The sequence below is a fragment of the Hyperoodon ampullatus genome (assembly GCF_949752795.1).
Source record: "Hyperoodon ampullatus genome assembly, chromosome: 19".
Lineage (NCBI taxonomy): Eukaryota > Metazoa > Chordata > Mammalia > Artiodactyla > Ziphiidae > Hyperoodon > Hyperoodon ampullatus.
This window is the reverse complement of record NC_136932.1, coordinates 28581266-28599791: the sequence shown is the minus strand read 5'-3', so window position 1 is coordinate 28599791 and position 18526 is coordinate 28581266. Positions and strand designations below refer to the sequence as shown.

At 53.0% G+C, this 18526-nt stretch overlaps 2 protein-coding genes and 2 pseudogenes across 4 annotated transcripts in view; all 4 read right to left on the bottom strand.

Annotated features, from left to right (window-relative positions):
* LOC307067909 (RAD52 motif-containing protein 1-like) overlaps positions 1–18526 on the bottom strand; it is a gene marked incomplete at both ends in the record, with an annotated part of 267353 nt that overhangs the window by 156774 nt on the left and 92053 nt on the right. The gene's annotated exons all lie outside the window — the stretch shown is intronic.
* Positions 128–7173, bottom strand: LOC307067416 (annotated as a pseudogene). Its single transcript has 4 exons — positions 6896–7173; positions 5575–6466; positions 531–709; positions 128–241 (listed from the first exon to the last, which is right to left on the bottom strand). The product of its transcript is annotated as an uncharacterized misc_RNA (transcript).
* LOC307067415 (uncharacterized protein SPEM2-like) lies at positions 7185–10161 on the bottom strand (annotated as a pseudogene). Its single transcript has 5 exons — positions 10021–10161; positions 9801–9858; positions 8400–9668; positions 7530–7614; positions 7185–7205 (listed from the first exon to the last, which is right to left on the bottom strand). The product of its transcript is annotated as an uncharacterized protein SPEM2-like (transcript).
* Positions 11473–18516, bottom strand: LOC307067414 (uncharacterized protein; the record flags this gene model as incomplete). Its single annotated transcript, XM_079724880.1, is given in 6 exon segments — positions 11473–11586; positions 11877–12032; positions 16538–17112; positions 17115–17595; positions 17599–17809; positions 18239–18516. Coding segments are annotated over 6 exon segments (1815 nt in total).

The window sequence follows — 18526 nt, the reverse complement described above, 5'->3', positions numbered from 1 at the left end:
GAAACGAAACGAGGAGAGGATTGGACTCCTAGTGAAGGAGTTAAGATGCAGAAAGGGATAGGACTTGAGAGTACTATCAAACTCTCAATTCAAGTGGCCGAGGACCTCGGTCTCGGCCCTCTCGTCCTCAAGGAAAGGGGTCGGGAGGGGGCAAGTGGTACGTGGCGTCCAGAAAGATGACGAGGGTCCACAGGAAGAGGCGGTCCACCACCATGGCCACAAACTGCCAGTCCTCCTTCAACTGGGGGTAGGAAGATTAAACTGTTCCTGGGCTCCAGACAACCAGGGAAGGCGGCCTCAAGGCCCTGTACCGCACCCAGGTCCTAATACCACAGCTTTGAGACAAGGGCGGGACCGCAGAATAGCAGAGAGCGAAACTGCGGGCGACGGATGTGAGTAAAGAACAAGTGGGAAGCCAGGGGGCGGGACCAAGTGAGGCAAACTTCCAATCAGAAAAAAAATCGAGTTCTGGGGGCGGAGCCTAAGTTTGCCGGTGGAGCCAAGGCCACCCAGGCCTTGCCTTAGCCCACCCTCTTTGGAGTCACAGCTTCGTGGTCCTCCTGTTCCCGCAGCTGTTGAGCGGTGTAGCTGATTGAAGAAACGACCTCCCGTAGGTCGGGAGGCAGGCACACAGCCCGGCTTTGGACCATCGATAAATGGCCGCAGGTCCGGGGCAGACAGTTCAGGCTGGAACGTGGAAGAGGCGAGTCTGTTTGGCCACAACCGGGGCACAAAGACGGCCTGCGTGGGTGCTCTAGGCCCCGCCCCAACTCCCTCCTCCAACGCCCATCCAGGTTTCCAAACGTGAGAGAGCCCTTCAGGTTCTCTTCAACAGCGGCGACCTCTCTAGCCTTCCGCAATTCCTCCTATTCTCTTACGCTTTAGTTCCCACCTCCCTGCAAAGTGGGCAACAGAAGGGGGACTACAACTCCCATGATGCTCAACCACGACATCCTCTGAGAGCTTAGGACGCCTGCCTCCGCACAGTCTTCTGGGAACTGTAGTTCGCCCTCTCCCTTCTACGTGGGCCATGGGGAGTAGATACTACCTGTTGGGTTTGGGGAAGAGAAAATCATGTGGTGGCTTGCGGATGAAATATTCATCTGTTCCCCGACCCCAGCCACTTCCTGGAGAATCCCTGAGAGGTATAGGAGGTGGCTCCAGTATCTGGTCTCTCTCAGGTTTGGGTCTCTTCAGACCCAGATACGGAGGGAGTTTGTGGATAAAGATCTGCAGAGTAGAAGAAGAGGCGTGTTGGAGGGGGCTCTTATGCTTTCAGACCAGAAGGGAAGCCGCCAACCACCCCCACGGCACGTGCCCATTCCTGCACATGCGTGTATGCATCCCACAGATGAAATGCAACTACACAGCCCAAGAGTCCTTAAGGGGGTTAGGAGGCATCCTGACTGGAAAGAAAAGTTCTGAGGGCTTCCACCCTGATAGTACCTAACCCTGAGAATGCTTCCTTGGGACCCACGATGGGCAGTATTGATGAAGAGAGTCTGGGATCTACGCAATGTTAATGATGGGAAGATAAAATTAATTGGGCAACATTTCAACACCCAAAGACCTTGGCACTTTGACACTCTACCAGGAGTTGTAGTTCTCCCTCAGGTCTGTGAAAGGGAAGGTTGAAAGTTGGTGGGAGTGAGGAGCGATACCTGGACAAAAAGCCAAATACTGGGATTGAGAGTTAACACAGGTTGGAGAGGAGATCTTCTTACCTGACGGACCCAAAGGGGCATTTGGTGGGTGTGGGGTGAGCGATGGTGCAGGTTGAGGACTACGATGTTAAGGATGACTGAGAAGGTGACGAGGACCATGGTAAACATGAGGTATTTGATGATGACGGGGACAGACAGGGAGGTCTCAGGCACTTTGTCTGCCAGCAGCAGCAGGAACACAGTAAGGGTCAGCAGGGCAAAGATCGAGAGCCCCATCTGCTCTACTTGGGGGACAGAGGGGAAGGCGGAAGGATTAGGCTTTGCCAGAAAGCAATCTCCCTGGCATAATCAGTGACCGTGTTTCCAGCCCACTCAAGGACAGGCTTTTGGAAGGGCCAACTGCATGCAAATAACTCCTACATTTATACCTCCAACCTGGACTGATTCCCCTAAATTCCACACTTGTATCCACCTGCCTACTTAACCTCTCCATTTGGGTGTCCAATAGACATCTCGAACTTAACATGTCCAAAACTTAATTCCCTCACCACCGACTCCCCACACAGTCTTCCTCAGGTCATAAATGACAACTCGATCTTTCCTGTGGCTCAGGCCAAATCCCTTGGAGTCATTCTCAGCTCTCCTCTCTCTCATCCCATATCCAATCCATACCAAACCCTATTGGCTCTACCTTCAACATATATCCTGAAACTGTTGACCTATCCCATCTACCACTACCATCCTGGTACAAGCCACCATTACCTCAGATCTGAGTTATTACAAAGGCCTCCTCTTTGCTTCATCCTTTGCCCCCCTGCTGACTGTTCTCAACAGAGCAGCCACATTGATCCCATTAAAATGTAAATCAGATCAACCAAGAGCCCCAAACACAGCCCACAATGGGGGAGGCAAGTTTGCATACATCTGGTCGTGACCCAAGAGACCAGATGAGGAAAACTGAAGCCTGGGCTCTTTCTCACAGGCTGGGGAAATCAGGCATTGGGTGCCCATCCCTACATCTTACCTCCTCCCCAGAGGGTGGCTTCTGAGCCACCCTAAGAAGAACTAAGTTCTCTGCGCTCTGGGGGAGCTTTAAGATGCTGGGGGTGGGTGACAGGGAAAGGAAAATTGCTCTAAGCTCTAAAGCACTGCTCTCCAATAGCATTTTTCATGATGATGGAAATGTTCTAAATCTGTGCCATCCAATGCGGTAGCCACTAACTCCATGTGGCTACTGAGCACTTAGAAGATCATGGCACTGAGGAAGAGAATTTCTGTTTTTTTTCTGGCCAAGCCATGAAGCTTGCGGGGTCTGAATTCCCTGACCAGGGATTGAACCACCGCCACATCAGTGAAAACGCCACGTCCCAACAACTGGACTGCCAGGGAACAGAATTGGATGTCAGGGAAATTCTGTTCCCTGAGGAAGAGAAGTTTTAGCTTTTTAACTTAATTTTTAATAGAATTAATTTTCCTTAATTTTAAGTAATTTACATTCTAATAGGCCTTTGGCTAGTGGCTACTGTAATTGACAGTGCAGCTCTAGGGCCTTGGGGATAACGGATTTAGCTAGAGAGCGATGGAGGGAAAGGAGGGATAGTTTCGGTCCTCATCAGGCCCTGTGGGATGGGGCTGGGTTGGATGTCCTCCAAAGTCCACAGAACACTTCTCTTGTCTCTTTATTCCTCATGCTTACCTGTCCCCTCTTTTTCTATGTTTCTCACCACACACTGATATCCCCACTCCTTGATGGTCTCCGGTGAGTTGTTGGATGTTGGAAGCCATCCTGGAGCCATTGCACCATGACAAAGTCATGAAGCAACGGAAGGCGAAACTGCAAGGCAGCGCCGTGCCAGGAAGGTGGACTACAGCTCTGTTGTTATGTTTTATGATAATAAATTTAAATATAGGGGCAATTTTGGGGGGATGTTGCTCCACGTGAAAGAAAAATTCCTCTAGGACTCCCCCTCCTGAAACTACCACAGAATGGGAAGTACCCACTAAAGACCCGGGGAAATGGGTAAAGAATTAAGAGCCTGGAACTAAAGGGATATTTTTATGAAAAACACCCTCTAGTATGGAGTTATGGCCATGGGCTGGAGTTCCTGATGACATAGGAAATTTATGGTTCTATTATAAAGGAAGATTAATTATAGAAAAGCAAATGCCTAGAGCAGAATTAGTTGCTAGGATAGGGAGAAAGCACTGTCTCAGTTGAAGGAAACAACGAGAAAGGGCATGCAGGGTACATTGTAAATATTTTCGTGGAACCATTGTAAAAGGTTGCCCATGCAAGAAGAGAAATAGGAACAAGTAGCTTCAACTTTTACAATTAAAATAATCATATAACTGCTTGGCTTGGTTACTAAGAAATAACCTGTGATTAATGGGAACTTGGGAAATATTTTAATAGGACATCTAGAAACTAGGGCATATTTAAAAAAAAAATCTTTAGAGAACATTTTGAGGTTTGATTGTGCTAAGATTGTTTGGTCACATACCTGGTAATGTAATCAACTACAATATATAAACCTGTGATTGTAAACAATAAAGAAGAGAGAGAAACATGCAATGCTGATACTTTAAGAAGTGTAATAGATTTATTTCCTTCGCCGACGCTATCTATCCCTCGGGTATCCCTTGACTCGCTGGAGCTGGACTCCGGCAGTTGGATGTCGCCCTATGAAGGCGCCTGGGAGACAGAGCTTCGCACTTGTCCCTGTCTGCTGTCTCTGGCGGGCGTCAAAGACCAAACGCCCTAGAGAGAGCTTCACACTTGTCCCTGTCTGCTGTCTCTGGCGGGCGTCAAAGACCACATGCCCTAGAGAGAGCTTCGCACTTGTCCCTGTCTGCTGTCTCTGGCGGGCGTCAAAGACCACACGCCCTAGAGAGAGCTTCGCACTTGTCCCTGTCTGCTGTCTCTGGCAGGCGTCAAAGGCCACACGCCCTAGAGAGAGCTTCGCACTTGTCCCTGTCTGCTGTCTCTGGCGGGCGTCAAAGACCACACGCCCTAGCCAGGTGCCTGCTGGTTTTGGGAGGTGTAGACATCTGGCCATAGTTCTGGCAGGCTGGGGGAACGGTATCGGGTGGTACACCCAGGCTTGGCTGCCTGTTCGCTGCGAGGAGGTTAGCAGGTCATTGTAGGGCCCCTGAGCCTTGGCAGAGCAGGAGTTGTGACTGGCTGGGACAGAAGTCCATGGTATGTGCTGCCCTGCATCCTCCTTTCGAGGAACTGTCTCAGATATAAATGAATTTTGGGTCTGACGTGGGCCCCAAACTTGGACAGAGTCAGTTCCTAGAGGGTTCTTGTGGAGGCCTGAGTTGTTATGGAGGCCTCGTCTCTTGGATAAGCCAGAGTCTTGAGTAAGGGCTGGACTCTTATGGGGGCCAGGATCTCGATTAATTCCTGAGTCTTTGTGGAAGTTAGGGTCATGGGTATGTTCTGAGCTCCTGTAAATTCCAGCATCTTGGGTAAGTCCAGGATTCGTATGGAGGTCAGAATCTTGAGTAAGGCCTTGGCTCCTGCAGACTCCAGAATCTTGGGTCAGGCCTGGATTCTTGTAGTCTCCGGAGTCTCGGGTAAGGCTTGAGCCCTTATGGAGGCGAGCGGTTTGCACAAGACCTGGGCTCTTATGGAGATCAGACTCCTGGCAAAGGACTGAGCTCTTGTTGACTGCAGAGTCTTGGGCATGGCATGGACTCTTCTGTGGCCAAGAATCTTGGGTAATGACTGGATTCTTCTGAAGGTCAGAGTCTTGGGAAAGGCTTGGATTCTTGCAGAGGTAAGGGTCTGCGGTAAGGCCTCGAAGTTCGTGGAGGCCTGGATCTTGAGCAAGGCCTGGGTTCTTGGGGAGGCCTGTGTCTCCGGTAAGGCCTGGGGTCCTTTGGAGGACAGAGCATTGGTTGAGACCTAGACTCTCATGAAGTTCTGGGGGTTGGGGCTGGTTTGGGGTTTGGGAAGTGGTGGATAACTGGGGAGGGATGGGGCCCTGGGGAGAGAGGACAGACTGAGGAGACTTGGAGGTTGGGGGAAAGGTGAGGGTTTGTATTAAGGTGGAGGGCTTCTGGTGGTTGCTGTGTTGATGAAGGACAAAGGATCTGGGAAAACAAGAGGCAGAGAAAGAGTGCATGGTGGAGGCATGGTGCATGGTGAGCTCTGGGCACTGGTCGGAGAACGGAAGCAAGGTTGAGAAGGTGCAGCATCCTTGGAGTACACCTGGAATTTGGGGTAGACTGGAGTCTGGGGATCCGTGTTTCTCTTCTCAGACTGGCAAGGATGGGAGCTACGGTGAGCGAAGGTCTTGGACTGTACAAATTTGTCTTTGGCATCATTTGGGATCTTCCATTCCATATTCCCCAACTCCACGTAACCCAGTATGGACCCTGTGGAGGGCTTGGCACTGTCCCCACTACATTGCTTCAGTGTTTGCTCAGCTGTACCAGAGCTCACCAGACCATGCCCCTCTTGGGGCCTGGAGAGGGTACCCAAGTCATTTCTGGAGTACCCAGAGTTCTGAGGGGGACACACACGGAATAAGTTCTGCTTCATGCTGCGGGCATAGTAGACCACATGGCCAGAGGAGAGGCCTTAGTCGAAGGTAGACAAGGTAGAGAGAATAGAATCTAGGATGGGGGTACGGGTGGTGGAAGGGACTGGAGTGGTCGTCAGGGCCATGACCAGTGCTGGGACAGAGGTTGTGGCAGAGATCGGGACAGGGGCTGGTGTAGGGGCTAGGGCAGGAGTAGTAGCAGGGGCAGAAGTTGGGGGAGGGACCAGAGTGTTGGCATGGGTATAGGTCAGATGAGCATGGGTCAGGGTGCAGAGAGAAGTGTGGCCCAGGAATTGGGCTGAGGCATGTGAGGGGGCCTGGGCTTGGGCCTGGGCTGGGGTATGGGCTGAGGTATGCTCCGGGCCATGGACCTGGGCAGGGCTGTGCTCAGGGTTGAGGGCTGGTGAGGGGGTCTGGGCCTGGGGGGTAGTGTGCTCAGGGAGGTGGAATGTGGAGCAAGTCTGGGCCTGAGGTGGGGCGTGCACAGAGGGGTGCTTGTAGGAGAAGGTCTGGGCCTTGGCAGGAGAATGTGCAGGGAGCTGAACTGGGGGGCAGGTCTGGGCCCGGGCTGGGGCCTGGGCTGAGTCATAGTCTGGGGTCTTAGTCTTGCTCTCTTGGGGCAGGCAGAGTGGAACCACGTCCACCTTGCTTCTCCTGCGGAGCTTGGAAGATGTCTCTCACCTGGAGTTAAAGGTGGCTTGGGACTTTAAGGCTGTGAACGGAGGGGCCTCACCAGCTCCCACTACCCCCTCCTTCCACAGTCCCCGTGGAGCCTCCGTGGAAGCCCGAGCCCGTCCACACTGAGGCGGCGTCCAGCAGCACTTAGAAGCCGTCTCATCATCTGTTTCTGGTATCCGGGATTCAAGGTGGTTTGGGTGCCTGTGCAGGAAGCTCGGGCGATGGCGGAAGCGGGGAGAAACTCTTGAACGCAGCTTCTTGGGATCCACGGAGCAGCGCATGCGATGGCTGCCTACACAGCTGGCTTGCTTGTCTGCAGGGAAAGGCGAGATGGGACAGGGCCTGGGTTCTTGAGGGGCTGAGAATCGAGGCAGGGATAGAAGAAAGGGGACAGGCCCACATCCCCTGAGCCCACACTGGCGCCCACTTACCTTTGGGGAAAATATGGTTGAAACCTGCCCGCAAGAATCTCTTCAGATGCATCCAGAGCTGAGGGAAGCAAGGGAGCGTGGAGTTTGGGATCAGGGTGAGCCCTGAAATCCAACCCTTGTTCGGCCACACTACAGCAGCCATCCCATCTCAGCCCCTTCTAGACCCCAGGACTCCCCCAACCACACTGCCCAGATCCTGCCCTCACCAGATTCACCACGTTCATCCACACATTGAGCAAGATGATGCTGACCAGGATCAGAAGAATTGAGTCTCCTAGGTCTTGGCATTTCCTGGGTGTGGTGCCAGAGCACGCCTCGGCTAGGTAATGGGTTTGCTCAGCCATGGCCGGGGGTCCCAGGACTGCCTGAGTCCGCTGGCCTCCATATATATAGACTGGGAGACAGACTGGGTCATAATGGGGCAGGTGGTGGCGTCACAGTGAGGGAGGGGGATGAAAAGGAGGGCCAGGCGTGGCATTCCATGGTTCCCCGGGTGAGGTAAGCTGAGCCTGGACAGCCAAACAGGGCCCGGAGGCCGGCACACCTCCCCTCGAGCTGTCAAACATTCGCTCACCGCCCACTGACTCACTTGTTCAAATGTCACGTTCCATCTCTTGGCCCCTCCTGAGACTAGAAAGACCTTGGCCTCAGAGCCCTGCGGAAGGCCTGGCTGGAGTCCAGAGCCTCAGCCTTCTTCATGCCCTTCACTGGCTGTGGAGCTGGACCTGCCCAGATGTGGAACCTCCCAGTTTGGAAGCAGCTTCTTGTATGAGGCTCTTTGGGGACAGGGACAGCTGAGACACAGAGGAGGTGCCAAGAGACCAGTGGTTTGGAGACTGCAGCTGCAGATCTACTTAGTGCATGGTATCAGACCAGGAGGGGCCTGCTGGCAGGACTGTGGCCACTAAACCAACGGGACCCTCAGGCCCAGGAGGGGACACTGGCTTCTTATTGCAGGAAGCCAAAGGCAGGGACCCAAGCTGGCAGAAGGAGTGGCGCTTCCAAGCCACAGACCGCCAATGTTTTCTGGACCATGGCGCTCTTTATTCCTCTCTCCATGCCCTGCCGCTCCCCACCCGCCCCCATTAGCTGCTGGCCAGTTCATTTTCCCAGTCTGGCTTCCGTGCAGAGAGGGCCTCGAGGCCGAGGTGGAAGGTAGCAGCGAGTTGGCCCGCGCTTGGCTTCCTGCACTTGCCGCTTCAACTCCAGGCTGTCATACACCTGGTAGTTGGCATTTCCCCCTGGGTTCCGGCTGAGTGGCATGAAGGTGGGCGTGGGTGGAGGGCGTTCGGTAGCCTGGACGTCGGGCAGAGTCTGGGAGGGGTGGAGGAGCAGCGCTGAGCTGGGATCCGAGGCCCACTGGTAGAGGCCTCGGCCAGCACCGTGAGGGAGGCGGAGGCGGCCAGAGGGTGCCGCACAGGCAGCATCTCTGCCCATTCAGCCGCCCAGCGCCGCACCTCGTGGGGATCCCGGGAGTAGTTCAAGTGTCCCGTGGAGTGGTGCGGGCTGTGGTTGGGCTGGCTGTGAGCACAGCTGTGGAGGCTCCGTCCGTGGGCCGGTGGGGAGTTGCGCTGCCATGCTTCGGGCCTGTAGCTCTGAGGCACCAGAGCTGATGGAGGCTCAGAACCCTCCAGACCACGCCGCCGCTGATCCCAGGAGTCATACGGGAGATGGCCCCCTGAGGGGTAAGTTCTGTGACCCCAGGGACCCACGAGCTCTTAGGGGGCAGCCGTCGGGTAAGTGATGGAGACGAGGTCCACTGGTCAGCATCCACATTGCCCCAGATGCGGGATGGCGAGCAAGGGGCCCCGAAGGACTGCAGCCCTAGCTCAGACTTGGCCTCCACACGCTTGGACATGCGGTGCAGCTCGGGCGACAGGTAGAGACAGGCTGGTGGCTGGATGGCCAGGATCCCACCCTGTCGACCCCAGAGGCGCACGTTGGAGGGCAGACCCATCTGCCGGTAGAGCCCTCCCCAGCACCCCCACGGGTACTTGGGTTGTGGGAAGGAAAGTTGGTCCTCCTCCTCCAGGTAGGAGTCCGGGTCCTCCCAGTTAAAGGGGGGCATCGGAGGCAGCTGTGACATCCCGTGGAGGCGATGCGGCCTACGGAAGCCTGAGCAGCTGGAGGGGAATTTTCTAAATTCTTGGGCCTCCCCTGGTGGCTTCAGGGGTGGCGGCTGCAGCTGCGGCTACGGTTGCGGAGATGGTGGTAGGAGGACGAGGAGTAGCAAGTGGGCCGGGCCATTCTCACTTCCACAGGGTCCAGGGTGCAGTGGATGTGGATGTCTTGGGCTTTGGCTGGAGGATGTTTGGAGGAACTTTCACAAGCCTGTGAGATTTCATCTGTGGGAGGCGAGAGTCCGTGAGGGCAGGGCAACTGTCAGAAGATTTCAGGGTTGGGAACCTGGGAGCCTGGGTTTCTAGGGCCCTGGGACTGGCGAGGCGGGGTGCCCCCTAGCTGTCTTCTATAGTTACTTTTCTGAATAATACAATACATGGTCTTGTCTAAGGCATTCTGGAGCCCATGCCATATCTGGTGTGGGGTGAGGTGGGGTGGGTGAAAATGAAGGCCAGGCTCTCTACCCTCACCACCACTCCCAGCCAAGACCGTTCCTGCAGACGGAGGTGCAGGCTGCAGCTGGTTCCCACCCTCAGCCATCTTAACCCCTATTGGTGATCCCCAACCATCGCTGACCATAGTTGCCATGCTGATCCCAAAGCTGACAAGAATGACAAGGCCCAGCAACAGGATTAGGAAGTCCTCCGCATTCTGGGTACTTTCTTGGTATTGATGGCAGCACCCCAGGTTGTCATACCAGAGCTGGTGTTCCATGGTGGGCGGGTCCTAGGGCCGCCTGAGCCGTGGGACGCCCCACCCCCCTCAACCCCACCGGCCCTGACCCACACTGCACTCATGCCAGGACCTGGGGACACCCACCAACAGGTGAGGGAGCATGGTCATAATGAGGCCCATTGCAGGGAGTCACAATGCGGAGTTGTCCAATCTTTCATCCACTCAGCTGGTCCTTTAGGTGGCCGTCTCTGCCCTCGGCTCCCACTACATGGAGCCTAGTCCCCAGAGTTCAGTCTGTCCTTCTGTCTCCATGGGGCCTTGCTTAACTTGATTTGCAAGCAGGGTTGCTACAGATGAGAGACAGTCTTCATAGTGACTGGATCATGCATATAGGATTTCCTCCATTTCATTGTTCAAGACATTAGGACCACTTACGTAGCCTGTTGGGCTTCTTAGAACTAGCCTGCAGTTCTTTAAAAGTTTCAAGAGAAGCCAGAAATCCAAATTGCTCTGTGAAATAGCCACATTTTAAAAGTAGCAAACCAATTCAACTTTTAAACTCTGCTGGCCAACAACATGGGCCACACAAAACACACCAGTTTGTAACCTCTGATGTATACTGTATAATGCTTTTGTTCTCATCTTCTCATATGATCCTCAGACTAGGCAGCAGATACTATTATTCGCTTCATTTTACAGATGGAGAAACTGAGGCACAGAGCAGTTTAGTAGCTTGTCCAAAGTTTGAGCATCACAGCTGGAACTTGAGGTTTTTACAGTGTGCTTTTTTATCCTCATTACAAATGCATCCTTTTAGAAAGAACCTTTTCTTATCCTAAAGATAATACATATTACAAAATACAATAAAGTACAGAAAGGTCAAAACAAAGAAAAAACGACCACTAGTCCCAACATGCCAACATAAGCACTATTACTTAGTGTATTTCTTTACAGAAAAAATAATTTCCCTATTCATTCAATCAGAGGTACCGGCTGTATAGGTTAGGATCTGTGCTAGGTGCTGGGGATATTACAGTGAACAGCCATAGTTCCTGCCCTCAGAAGGCTTACAATCTAGTTCTTGTTCTTTGTTCCATTCATTGCCAACCTAGATGTGAATATCCAACGGGGCTTCTTCAAGAAGCCAAAGAGTAAATAAGCGGATAGTGCATGTCAGGTGGGCCCAAGGCCCCCTGCTGCCCAGTCCCACTTGGGCTTCCTCCCTAGAAACGAAACGAGGAGAGGATTGGACTCCTAGTGAAGGAGTTAAGATGCAGAAAGGGATAGGACTTGAGAGTACTATCAAACTCTCAATTCAAGTGGCCGAGGACCTCGGTCTCGGCCCTCTCGTCCTCAAGGAAAGGGGTCGGGAGGGGGCAAGTGGTACGTGACGTCCAGAAAGATGACGAGGGTCCACAGGAAGAGGCGGTCCACCACCATGGCCACAAACTGCCAGTCCTCCTTCAACTGGGGGTAGGAAGATTAAACTGTTCCTGGGCTCCAGACAACCAGGGAAGGCGGCCTCAAGGCCCTGTACCGCACCCAGGTCCTAATACCACAGCTTTGAGACAAGGGCGGGACCGCAGAATAGCAGAGAGCGAAACTGCGGGCGACGGATGTGAGTAAAGAACAAGTGGGAAGCCAGGGGGCGGGACCAAGTGAGGCAAACTTCCAATCAGAAAAAAAAATCGAGTTCTGGGGGCGGAGCCTAAGTTTGCCGGTGGAGCCAAGGCCACCCAGGCCTTGCCTTAGCCCACCCTCTTTGGAGTCACAGCTTCGTGGTCCTCCTGTTCCCGCAGCTGTTGAGCGGTGTAGCTGATTGAAGAAACGACCTCCCGTAGGTCGGGAGGCAGGCACACAGCCCGGCTTGGACCATCGATAAATGGCCGCAGGTCCGGGGCAGACAGTTCAGGCTGGAACGTGGAAGAGGCGAGTCTGTTTGGCCACGACCGGGGCACAAAGACGGCCTGCGTGGGTGCTCTAGGCCCCGCCCCAACTCCCTCCTCCAACGCCCATCCAGGTTTCCAAACGTGAGAGAGCCCTTCAGGTTCTCTTCAACAGCGGCGACCTCTCTAGCCTTCCGCAATTCCTCCTATTCCCTTACGCTTTAGTTTCCACCTCCCCGCACAGTGGGCAACAGAAGGGGTACTACAACTCCCATGATGCTCAACCACGACATCCTCTGAGAGCTTAGGACGCCTGCCTCCGCACAGTCTTCTGGGAACTGTAGTTCGCCCTCTCCCTTCTACGTGGGCCATGGGGAGTAGATACTACCTGTTGGGTTTGGGGAAGAGAAAATCATGTGGTGGCTTGCGGATGAAATATTCATCTGTTCCCCGACCCCAGCCACTTCCTGGAGAATCCCTGAGAGGTATAGGAGGTGGCTCCGGTATCTGGTCTCTCTCAGGTTTGGGTCTCTTCAGACCCAGATACGGAGGGAGTTTGTGGATAAAGATCTGCAGAGTAGAAGAAGAGGCGTGTTGGAGGGGGCTCTTATGCTTTCAGACCAGAAGGGAAGCCGCCAACCACCCCCACGGCACGTGCCCATTCCTGCGCATGCGTGTATGCATCCCACAGATGAAATGCAACTACACAGCCCAAGTGTCCTTAAGGGGGTTAGGAGGCATCCTGACTGGAAAGAAAAGTTCTGAGGGCTTCCACCCTGATAGTACCTAACCCTGAGAATGCTTCCTTGGGACCCACGATGGGCAGTATTGATGAAGAGAGTCTGGGATCTACGCAATGTTAATGATGGGAAGATAAAATTAATTGGGCAACATTTCAACACCCAAAGACCTTGGCACTTTGACACTCTACCAGGAGTTGTAGTTCTCCCTCAGGTCTGTGAAAGGGAAGGTTGAAAGTTGGTGGGAGTGAGGAGCGATACCTGGACAAAAAGCCAAATACTGGGATTGAGAGTTAACACAGGTTGGAGAGGAGATCTTCTTACCTGACGGACCCAAAGGGGCATTTGGTGGGTGTGGGGTGAGCGATGGTGCAGGTTGAGGACTACGATGTTAAGGATGACTGAGAAGGTGACGAGGACCATGGTAAACATGAGGTATTTGATAATGACGGGGACAGACAGGGAGGTCTCAGGCACTTTGTCTGCCAGCAGCAGCAGGAACACAGTAAGGGTCAGCAGGGCAAAGATCGAGAGCCCCATCTGCTCTACTTGGGGGACAGAGGGGAAGGCGGAAGGATTAGGCTTTGCCAGAAAGCAATCTCCCTGGCATAATCAGTGACCGTGTTTCCAGCCCACTCAAGGACAGGCTTTTGGAAGGGCCAACTGCATGCAAATAACTCCTACATTTATACCTCCAACCTGGACTGATTCCCCTAAATTCCACACTTGTATCCACCTGCCTACTTAACCTCTCCATTTGGGTGTCCAATAGACATCTCGAACTTAACATGTCCAAAACTTAATTCCCTCACCACCGACTCCCCACACAGTCTTCCTCAGGTCATAAATGACAACTCGATCTTTCCTGTGGCTCAGGCCAAATCCCTTGGAGTCATTCTCAGCTCTCCTCTCTCTCATCCCATATCCAATCCATACCAAACCCTATTGGCTCTACCTTCAACATATATCCTGAAACTGATGACCTATCCCATCTACCACTACCATCCTGGTACAAGCCACCATTACCTCAGATCTGAGTTATTACAAAGGCCTCCTCTTTGCTTCATCCTTTGCCCCCCCTGCTGACTGTTCTCAACAGAGCAGCCACATTGATCCCATTAAAATGTAAATCAGATCAAGAGCCCCAAACACAGCCCAGAATGGGGGAGGCAAGTTTGCATACATCTGGTCGTGACCCAAGAGACCAGATGAGGAAAACTGAAGCCTGGGCTCTTTCTCACAGGCTGGGGAAGTCAGGCATTGGGTGCCCATCCCTACATCTTACCTCCTCCCCAGAGGGTGGCTTCTGAGCCACCCTAAAAAGAACTAAGTTCTCTGCGCTCTGGGGGAGCTTTAAGATGCTGGGGGTGGGTGACAGGGAAAGGAAAATTGCTCTAAGCTCTAAAGCACTGCTCTCCAATAGCATTTTTCATGATGATGGAAATGTTCTAAATCTGTGCCATCCAATGCGGTAGCCACTAGCTCCATGTGGCTACTGAGCACTTAGAAGATCATGGCACTGAGGAAGAGAATTTCTTTTTTTTTTTCTGGCCAAGCCATGAAGCTTGCGGGGTCTGAATTCCCTGACCAGGGATTGAACCACCGCCACATCAGTGAAAGCGCCACGTCCCAACAACTGGACTGCCAGGGAACAGAATTGGATGTCAGGGAAATTCTGTTCCCTGAGGAAGAGAAGTTTTAGCTTTTTAACTTAATTTTTAATAGAATTAATTTTCCTTAATTTTAAGTAATTTACATTCTAATAGGCCTTTGGCTAGTGGCTACTGTAATTGACAGTGCAGCTCTAGGGCCTTGGGGATAACGGATTTAGCTAGAGAGCGATGGAGGGAAAGCAGGGATAGTTTCAGTCCTCATCAGGCCCTGTGGGATGGGGCTGGGTTGGATGTCCTCCAAAGTCCACAGAACACTTCTCTTGTCTCTTTATTCCTCATGCTTACCTGTCCCCTCTTTTTCTATGTTTCTCACCACACACTGATATCCCCACTCCTTGATGGTCTCCGGTGAGTTGTTGGATGTTGGAAGCCATCCTGGAGCCATTGCACCATGACAAAGTCATGAAGCAACGGAAGGCGAAACTGCAAGGCAGCGCCGTGCCAGGAAGGTGGACTACAGCTCTGTTGTTATGTTTTATGATAATAAATTTAAATATAGGGGCAATTTTGGGGGGATGTTGCTCCACGTGAAAGAAAAATTCCTCTAGGACTCCCCCTCCTGAAACTACCACAGAATGGGAAGTACCCACTAAAGACCCGGGGAAATGGGTAAAGAATTAAGAGCCTGGAACTAAAGGGATATTTTTATGAAAATCACCCTCTAGTATGGAGTTATGGCCATGGGCTGGAGTTCCTGATGACATAGGAAATTTATGGTTCTATTATAAAGGAAGATTAATTATAGAAAAGCAAATGCCTAGAGCAGAATTAGTTGCTAGGATAGGGAGAAAGCACTGTCTCAGTTGAAGGAAACAACGAGAAAGGGCATGCAGGGTACATTGTAAATATTTTCGTGGAACCATTGTAAAAGGTTGCCCATGCAAGAAGAGAAATAGGAACAAGTAGCTTCAACTTTTACAATTAAAATAATCATATAACTGCTTGGCTTGGTTACTAAGAAATAACCTGTGATTAATGGGAACTTGGGAAATATTTTAATAGGACATCTAGAAACTAGGGCATATTTAAAAAAAAAATCTTTAGAGAACATTTTGAGGTTTGATTGTGCTAAGATTGTTTGGTCACATACCTGGTAATGTAATCAACTACAATATATAAACCTGTGATTGTAAACAATAAAGAAGAGAGAGAAACATGCAATGCTGATACTTTAAGAAGTGTAATAGATTTATTTCCTTCGCCGACGCTATCTATCCCTCGGGTATCCCTTGACTCGCTGGAGCTGGACTCCGGCAGTTGGATGTCGCCCTATGAAGGCGCCTGGGAGACAGAGCTTCGCACTTGTCCCTGTCTGCTGTCTCTGGCGGGCGTCAAAGACCAAACGCCCTAGAGAGAGCTTCACACTTGTCCCTGTCTGCTGTCTCTGGCGGGCGTCAAAGACCACATGCCCTAGAGAGAGCTTCGCACTTGTCCCTGTCTGCTGTCTCTGGCGGGCGTCAAAGACCACACGCCCTAGAGAGAGCTTCGCACTTGTCCCTGTCTGCTGTCTCTGGCGGGCATCAAAGACCACACGCCCTAGAGAGAGCTTCGCACTTGTCCCTGTCTGCTGTCTCTGGCGGGCGTCAAAGACCACACGCCCTAGCCAGGTGCCTGCTGGTTTTGGGAGGTGTAGACATCTGGCCATAGTTCTGGCAGGCTGGGGGAACGGTATCGGGTGGTACACCCAGGCTTGGCTGCCTGTTCGCTGCGAGGAGGTTAGCAGGTCATTGTAGGGCCCCTGAGCCTTGGCAGAGCAGGAGTTGTGACTGGCTGGGACAGAAGTCCATGGTATGTGCTGCCCTGCATCCTCCTTTCGAGGAACTGTCTCAGATATAAATGAATTTTGGGTCTGACGTGGGCCCCAAACTTGGACAGAGTCAGTTCCTAGAGGGTTCTTGTGGAGGCCTGAGTTGTTATGGAGGCCTCGTCTCTTGGATAAGCCAGAGTCTTGAGTAAGGGCTGGACTCTTATGGGGGCCAGGATCTCGATTAATTCCTGAGTCTTTGTGGAAGTTAGGGTCATGGGTATGTTCTGAGCTCCTGTAAATTCCAGCATCTTGGGTAAGTCCAGGATTCGTATGGAGGTCAGAATCTTGAGTAAGGCCTTGGCTCCTGCAGACTCCAGAATCTTGGGTCAGGCCTGGATTCTTGTAGTCTCCGGAGTCTCGGGTAAGGCTTGAGCCCTTATGGAGGCGAGCGGTTTGCACAAGACCTGGGCTCTTATGGAGATCAGACTCCTGGCAAAGGACTGAGCTCTTGTTGACTGCAGAGTCTTGGGCATGGCATGGACTCTTCTGTGGCCAAGAATCTTGGGTAATGACTGGATTCTTCTGAAGGTCAGAGTCTTGGGAAAGGCTTGGATTCTTGCAGAGGTAAGGGTCTGCGGTAAGGCCTCGAAGTTCGTGGAGGCCTGGATCTTGAGCAAGGCCTGGGTTCTTGGGGAGGCCTGTGTCTCCGGTAAGGCCTGGGGTCCTTTGGAGGACAGAGCATTGGTTGAGACCTAGACTCTCATGAAGTTCTGGGGGTTGGGGCTGGTTTGGGGTTTGGGAAGTGGTGGATAACTGGGGAGGGATGGGGCCCTGGGGAGAGAGGACAGACTGAGGAGACTTGGAGGTTGGGGGAAAGGTGAGGGTTTGTATTAAGGTGGAGGGCTTCTGGTGGTTGCTGTGTTGATGAAGGACAAAGGATCTGGGAAAACAAGAGGCAGAGAAAGAGTGCATGGTGGAGGCATGGTGCATGGTGAGCTCTGGGCACTGGTCGGAGAACGGAAGCAAGGTTGAGAAGGTGCAGCATCCTTGGAGTACACCTGGAATTTGGGGTAGACTGGAGTCTGGGGATCCGTGTTTCTCTTCTCAGACTGGCAAGGATGGGAGCTACGGTGAGCGAAGGTCTTGGACTGTACAAATTTGTCTTTGGCATCATTTGGGATCTTCCATTCCATATTCCCCAACTCCACGTAACCCAGTATGGACCCTGTGGAGGGCTTGGCACTGTCCCCACTACATTGCTTCAGTGTTTGCTCAGCTGTACCAGAGCTCACCAGACCATGCCCCTCTTGGGGCCTGGAGAGGGTACCCAAGTCATTTCTGGAGTACCCAGAGTTCTGAGGGGGACACACACGGAATAAGTTCTGCTTCATGCTGCGGGCATAGTAGACCACATGGCCAGAGGAGAGGCCTTAGTCGAAGGTAGACAAGGTAGAGAGAATAGAATCTAGGATGGGGGTACGGGTGGTGGAAGGGACTGGAGTGGTCGTCAGGGCCATGACCAGTGCTGGGACAGAGGTTGTGGCAGAGATCGGGACAGGGGCTGGTGTAGGGGCTAGGGCAGGAGTAGTAGCAGGGGCAGAAGTTGGGGGAGGGACCAGAGTGTTGGCATGGGTATAGGTCAGATGAGCATGGGTCAGGGTGCAGAGAGAAGTGTGGCCCAGGAATTGGGCTGAGGCATGTGAGGGGGCCTGGGCTTGGGCCTGGGCTGGGGTATGGGCTGAGGTATGCTCCGGGCCATGGACCTGGGCAGGGCTGTGCTCAGGGTTGAGGGCTGGTGAGGGGGTCTGGGCCTGGGGGGTAGTGTGCTCAGGGAGGTGGAATGTGGAGCAAGTCTGGGCCTGAGGTGGGGCGTGCACAGAGGGGTGCTTGTAGGAGAAGGTCTGGGCCTTGGCAGGAGAATGTGCAGGGAGCTGAACTGGGGGGCAGGTCTGGGCCCGGGCTGGGGCCTGGGCTGAGTCATAGTCTGGGGTCTTAGTCTTGCTCTCTTGGGGCAGGCAGAGTGGAACCACGTCCACCTTGCTTCTCCTGCGGAGCTTAGAAGATGTCTCTCACCTGGAGTTAAAGGTGGCTTGGGACTTTAAGGCTGTGAACGGAGGGGCCTCACCAGCTCCCACTACCCCCTCCTTCCACAGTCCCCGTGGAGCCTCCGTGGAAGCCCGAGCCCGTCCACACTGAGGCGGCGTCCAGCAGCACTTAGAAGCCGTCTCATCACCTGTTTCTGGTATCCGGGATTCAAGGTGGTTTGGGTGCCTGTGCAGGAAGCTCGGGCGATGGCGGAAGCGGGGAGAAACTCTTGAACGCAGCTTCTTGGGATCCACGGAGCAGCGCATGCGATGACTG